This window comes from Dipteris shenzhenensis, chromosome 21 (genome assembly GCF_047967505.1).
Source record: "Dipteris shenzhenensis isolate YYH24624 ecotype China chromosome 21, Dip_SZ_1.0, whole genome shotgun sequence".
In the NCBI taxonomy this organism is placed as follows: Eukaryota; Viridiplantae; Streptophyta; class Polypodiopsida; order Gleicheniales; family Dipteridaceae; genus Dipteris; species Dipteris shenzhenensis.
This window is the reverse complement of record NC_141616.1, coordinates 28,559,832-28,566,777: the sequence shown is the minus strand read 5'-3', so window position 1 is coordinate 28,566,777 and position 6,946 is coordinate 28,559,832. Positions and strand designations below refer to the sequence as shown.

The following is a 6,946-nucleotide window of genomic DNA, read 5'->3' as shown; positions in this document are numbered from 1 at the left end:
TGGATTTCATAATTCATCTCTCAAGTAATTAGTTGTCTTTCCGCTTCTTACCCGCTCTTGTTTTTTGATTTTTTTTTTTGTGTTTGTGTCTACGTTTGTCCAATACCCCCAAATTAGACATGGGATCACATCGCACGTACGACGAGTATGAAACCCTCGTAGGAGGAGACATCATGATCTCTACTCTCTAGAGGACTTTGATTCCACTCAAGCGACACCTCAGGGGCCTACCCCTACGACTAACCCCTGACCCGACTCCTCTCGGATGTAGCACTGTGACTACCCCTCAGGGAACTCCTTTGCTAGTAGCCCATGGCTTTGTCAGGAGTCCCGACGAGTTTGTCGCACAGATGACCGATGTGGAGGCAGTGAGATTCTTCTCTGCTATCCTAGAGGACCTCAAGAAATCCCTCTCCTACACTGACGGCTGGACCTACTGTCCAGCTGTCCCCTCTAGCCCCTTCGATTGTAAGGAAAGGAAGAGTAGGAAGGATCACTTATGTTGTGCTGACTCGGGAGATCTAGATGAGTCAGCGCACTCACAACCCTACAGGTCTCCACTTGGTGCTTCCAAGACCCAGTACCAATCAGGTCCCTTGCCCTCTCCTACTTCCACTGCTACTCCTCACTCCGTAAGGGCTTGTAGTAACACCACTCGCTCTGACTCTACCACTACCATGAGTCCTCCTTACTCGGTCGAGGACTTGTCCTATGAAATCACGGTTGCTGGAGAGATAATAGAAAATAAAAAGGGCTCAGCAATGATGGTCACCATGAGGCGGTTGATGAGCCACCACTTCGGGAGCGGCAAGCTACTGACTGGCGGTACCAAGATGACCAAAAGAAGTAGGTAGTCATTGGTGAATTGAAAAGACAATATCCTAACCCCCCAAATTGGGAGTTCAATTCGGATTACATGAAAGAGCGCATGGGGGTCTTCTTGAAGCATTGTAGGTCAAGCTTGCATACTTCCATCACAAAGGGGAAGGCTATAAACCTAGCTGGGCAGACAAAGTTGACAGGAAGTTTTTCAAGAAGTAGTACAGGGACCATCCCGAACTGTTCAAGGGTCAGAGAATGGCTGCGAGGAGAGAGCTGGACTCTGTAGGTACTTCGCACTTTGGTGCAGGCGAGCAATTGGCGTTCGAGGCAACCGTGGTAAGTCTACTTCTTCTCATTTAATGTATTGTTCTATTTGTTTTACTACATATTGCATGCACTTTATCTAACTCTCATAAATTGGACCCACAGCAAGCTGCGATGGGTCGCCTTCCCACAGACATAGAGACGAGATGCAGGTTTCGCCGCGTAGGAACGAAGCCGTGGTTTATTGAGCAGGAGGTGCTAGGAGCGACGGTCGATTGGGCTGAGGTGGTTGCTCGCACGGTATAAGTCTACTCCTACTTGTATGGTTTTACTCTTAGAATCAAAGCTCAAACGTCCCATCAGCAGAGGTGAGCGATGATGCTGAGGGATTAGGCTTACATGGCTTCGATGAGGGCTAAGGATCAGGTGCAACTCATGAGGGCCAGGGATCAGGCCAGCGTGACAAGGACGAGGACCACGATTCGGATGAGCAGCAGTAGTAGTAGTAGTAGTATTAGTAGTAGTTTGCATATACTTTGCCATGTATATGCTTTTGTATGTCGGCTCGTTTGAGCGATTTTATATCACCCTTTTCGAAAGGGTAATTTTGTAACAAACAATGTTGTATATCTTCAACATGTATATGCTTCTATCGCTCAGCTCGTTTGAGCGATTTTGTATCACCCTTTTCACAAGAAAAATTTTATAAGAAAAAATATTCTTTTGTAATTACTAAAAAAAAAACATTAGTGGGGTAAAACAGGGCTTGATGTGGCCCTATTTAGCCCCACTAATGTTTTTCTTTAGCTTCTGTTAATCGTTGCTATATAGCGATGTTTACCAGTGGCGCTATATAGCGACGTTTGCCAGTGTCACTATATAGTAACACTTATATAGCGACCGTTCTTTTTCAATGCTAATAGCGACGTAAATACCGACCTTTGCGCCCGTCAAAAAAAAAAATTTAGTGTAAAAAAGATCTGTATTTTCGTCGAAAAAGGGCCTGTGCCTTGTAGTCTTGATACTGATACTAATAATGATATTGATATTGATACTGAGACTTTATAGAGGTGACACTTTCTTTGCCTAGTGGCACAGTATCATAGAATCTTGGTATTCTATGCTTGGAGCATACAACATTGTTACAAATGACAAAGTATTAAAAGATAGATACTGTTACAAATACTGATAGTGATATTGTTACAAAAGTAGTATTTTCTTCACAAAAACTTAAGAAATTATTACAAACTACTAGCATAACCAAGGCCTATTAAGGCTGACCACGTCACTGTATACATAGCTTATTGATTACCGCCATAAATTTCGCACTTCTAATCCAATAGATTTTTCATGTCCCAATGAAATAGGAGGCAGTGCATTTGAGCATGTGTGCTCTCTTGTTTATGACATAACTGGAGCACTTGGTGTGTAATGGGGTATGCCCATTCATGCTTTCCCATGACACTTTTCAACCTGCCTACTCTTGAGGCACAAGCCGTTAAGCTTCAACAACTTTCAATGCACTAGCTCGTAAGGCCCTGGGTTGTGTCATGTGAGGGACCTAATTAAATCACGCAGTACTCACGAAAAAAATCAAGGTTTCATGTAGGCAAATAGAAAATTCTAAGCCTTCAAATTTGAAAATATAAGGTTTTCAAGGCCTGCGAAATTGCAATAAGAAGCTTTAGAACTTTGAACTTTGAAGGATTCTATGGGCTATCCATAGGTGTCACTCTCAAGAACAAGGTGAAATTTTCACTAGGGTGCGAAAGGCGAATATAAGATGTGACAACCCTCCCTTCGCATTTATCCATAAGAGTTTCTCTATATAGGAAACCATTATGGGATAAATTTACTATGTAGAGAATAGCGGATGAAATTTCACTATATAGAATACTTATGGATAAATTTTCTATGTAGAGAATAGCCTAGGAAATTTCACAATATAGAATACTTATGAGACTAAATTCCCTCGTTTGCCAATCTAGATAATCAACCATTTTACCTAGTTTGAGCTTTTCCTAGATATGTTCCTTTCAATCTAGGAAATCATCTAGTAAATTGTCTTTTTTTCCTATATAGACATTAGTCTAAAGTTCCTTGTGATAAATCATGCAGTGCTCACGAAAAAAGGAAGGTTTCATGTAGGCAAATGGAAAATTAACCTTCAAATTTGAAAATATAAGGTTTTCAAGGCTGCAAAATTGCAATAAAAAGCTTTAGAACTTTGAACTTTAAAGGTTTTTGTGTCTTTTAAGAACAAGGTGAAAATTTCACTAAGGTGAGAAAGGAGAATATAAGATGTGATTCACATTTCACCCTTACGATTATGACAACCTTTAAAGCCACTCTCACGTTACCTTTTATCATACTATTGCACAATTCCCTTAATAAGAGAACCCATTAAAACTAACCCAAAACAACGCTATGGATTTGCTCATGTGAGCTCACATTTCCCTTGTGAACCACAAATGCTTCAGCCTCGCATAATGGGGTGCGTATGATGAGACGCTGGAGCCTGGAGGGGGAGTGAGGTCGGGAGGTGTCTTCCAGCCTCAAAAACATCATGGACGACGAAAACTCTCCTTGTGAATCGTAATGCCTCATGAGTTCTGGCGCTTTGACCCATGATCCATCGACAGAACAACAAAGCGGCAGCATCATTCCTTCCGGATGTTGTTGCTCCGAATCATGGCTCACTTCCAGTGCGGGACAAAATCATGCGATTAAAGATGTAGATCGTGCATTGATTTATTGTATCGTCCAAAGAACACGAAAATCAGGCCATTGTTGAATATTCTAATGTGGACGTTGCATTTCATATTTCTGCAGTCACCTGAATTACATTGCGATGGCGATTTTGAGCTCAGGAGTGGCAAAGGCATGATGAAGGTGGTGAAGCTGGCTTTACAGGGAAGGTGTCAATCGTCTTGAGGTGGTAGATGAGGTCGCTCAGAAGCCACAACCAGATGTAACATGAAGATCAAGTCATCTTTACAATGTTGACTTTGAGCTTCTAAGTTCTTAGTGCTCTTGTTCAATAGATTATTCTCAATGTGATTGTGATTTTGAGCTCAGAGATGGCCGCAGACAAGGGTGAGTGGGGAATGATGCTGCTCACACAGAAGTGGTTCAACAGGGAGAGTGATCATACGCCATAGCTGGTCGATCAGATGGTGGAGGGGTCGAAGAGTGCAGCTGTTGATCTCGAGTGCAATGAAGAGTTTCCACACTTGGGATTATAATCTGTTACTGGCCGCCATAGCCAGCTGCTCTCGAGCTTCGGATTACAACTACCACCGCCATGGTCTTTCGAGCCCTCCATTAGCTCGCATTTCTTCCCTTCAAGCACCTGCATCATGCACACTTTGAGCTTGTTCTCAGCCTTGGCAATGCTGCTCATCACTCTGGCATCTCCTCTGCCTGCTGCCTCTCGGGCTCCCCATGGCCCTCATCCTCCATCTCCTGCTCCTTCTGCTACGCACGTCATCTCTTCTCCATCGCCCTCGCCTCTTCCACAACCCATCGCGACCGCACCACACCCTGGCCATGGAAGAGCGCCCACGCAAGCCTCCAATGGCACTCTCGATCCCTCGCAAGCCCATGCTCTGCTCTCGTTGGGAGTTTTTGCCGGACCCGACCCCTGTAACACAGCCTCCCAGCAGGTCCTCGTATGCGATCAAGGATTCCCCTACCGACGCCTCGTATCGTTGCAACTCGATTATTGCTCGGATGGTGCCGTTTTTCCAACTTCTGCCTGGTATAATCTTTCTTCCCTCAAGTCTTTGGCCTTCCACGAGTGCCCCGCAGAATTGATCCAAGTGCCGCAGGAGCTCGCGGACTCTTTAACATCGCTGACTCTCACAGCCAGCTTGGGAAGGTCGGTCTACAACGTCCTTGCACCAGGGCTTCCAGGCAACTGGTTGAGCAAGTTCCACAACTTAGAAGAACTCAGTGTTTCGGATGTGGAAGTGAATGCGAGTACTGGTTTGGATCTGATCCTCGCAAGCATGAAACGCTTACAGCAGGTCACCTTCTCCAACACCAACCTCACAGGGCCTTTGCCTCGGACGTGGCCGTCCGGGATCAGTTCACTTAGCCTGCCGGGTAACGATTTCACGGGTGCCATTCCGCCCTCCCTAATATCCATGACAGGACTACAATCTCTGGACTTAAGTTCCAACGATCTTGCAGGTCCCATTCCCACAAAGCTGGGGACGATGGATAGCCTTCAGTTCTTAAACCTTGCCTCAAACAGATTTGGTGGACCGATTCCTAGTTTACTACAGAGCCTTACATCCCTCATCTACATTGATCTGGGTCACAATCAATTCAACGGCTCCATCCCAATGTTTCTGAGCAACATGCCTGGATTGCGTTACGTTGATCTTAGAAGTAATAATCTCGAGGGGGAGATACCTTTCAGCGATAGCTATCTGCAAACATTGAACAGCTTGAAACTAGGCGGCAATCCAAGCTTATGCTATAACAGGAACATCATCTCTGCAAGATTCGTTGCTGGGGTTCAGCCGTGTGACTCCACGGGTATGCCCGTCGCAGGACCGGGGGTTTTGCCGTATTACCATTCTAGTCCATCGCCGGAGCCAGACCCATTCAAAGATGCAGCTTCTCAGAGCGGACCGAATATGGTGGTTCTAGTTATCGGATTAGCACTGGCTTGTATCGTCGGCGTCATCGTGAGCGTAGCTTTATTATCCAGGCAGCTACCTTATAAGGGCTGACTGTAGTTCGTACACGCCTCCACTCACACTCAAACACGGTGAACACTGTGTAACTCCGATAGCGCCTCTACAATGTACACATTGAGATACAGCACGTTTAAAATAGAAGCGAGGACAATCTGGCTTATTTCCGATTGCAAACATCTAAACCGTTTACAATCAACTAGTCCCTGCAGCTGGAGCTCGGGAAAAAGATGCGTGGACATCATTCAACGGACATCATTCACCTTCGAGATTTGGATTTGATCTACAAAGAAAGGCTGGGCCGCTAAGCGTCGTTGCTGCCGAGCGTATGCATTTGCCTCCATTCCCGTTACCTCTCATGCCCCCGATTATGTATTATGAGCTAGGTTCTAGATACTCAGCTGAACCACTGTTGACAGATAAGCTGTTCGTAATACTGTATTTGGCAATTCTCTCACCATCATCTTTCAGGTTTGCGTGTATACACATAAGACGGACCACTCCACCGTGAATGGGCAGTTATGCATCATAATTCATTAACTTATTTCTACTACTTTCGAGTCATGGACCCGTTGCACATAGTTTATAAGGGACTTTTGATCTATCTCTATGTAGGGAATTGCAATCAAATTAAGAAATTCATGCATAACTTCTAGCCATTTACCATATAGGAAAACCTCAAAAACTAGGAAAAAGGAGGAAATTTCCTAGACATAATGATGCATTTTGGTATGTACACCTAGGAAAGCTCATTTCCTAGATAAAATGCATACCTCTATCTAGGAAAAGAGGTTGTATACCTAGGAAATTAGATGAGTGTGTTACATTTCCACATAGGAAAACTCATTCCCTGGTTACCTCTATCTAGGAAAAAGAGGTTTTCATCTAGGAAATAAGAAGTGTGTGTTACATTCCTATAGGAAATCTCATTCCCTATATACCATACATACCTCTATCTAGGAAAAGAGGCGGTCACCTAGGAAATTATAAGAGTGTTACATTATTCCTATACATACCTCTATCTAAGAAAAGAGGCAATCAATTAGGAAATTATAAGAGTGTGTCACATTATTCCTATATATAAGGAAAAGTTCCATTAAGTAGGAGATTAGACTACAAGCATAACGAAGCAAATGTGATCAATTGGATTCTAC

At 44.1% G+C, this 6,946-nt stretch overlaps 1 protein-coding gene across 1 annotated transcript; it reads left to right on the top strand.

Moving 5' to 3' along the window:
- Window positions 1–4,389: 4,389 nt before the first annotated feature.
- Window positions 4,390–6,296, top strand: LOC147888715 (receptor-like protein 51). Its single transcript, XM_087393002.1, has one exon. It carries the CDS (start codon window positions 4,446–4,448, stop codon window positions 5,826–5,828), a length of 1,383 nt encoding a protein of 460 aa, XP_087249128.1. The 5' UTR covers window positions 4,390–4,445; the 3' UTR covers window positions 5,829–6,296.
- The last annotated feature ends 650 nt before the right edge of the window (window positions 6,297–6,946 follow it).

Excerpts from the sequence above, each read along its gene's own strand:
- LOC147888715 (XM_087393002.1), top strand. The coding sequence starts at position 4,446 with ATGCACACTTTGAGCTTGTTCTCAGCCTTGGCAATGCTGCTCATCACT.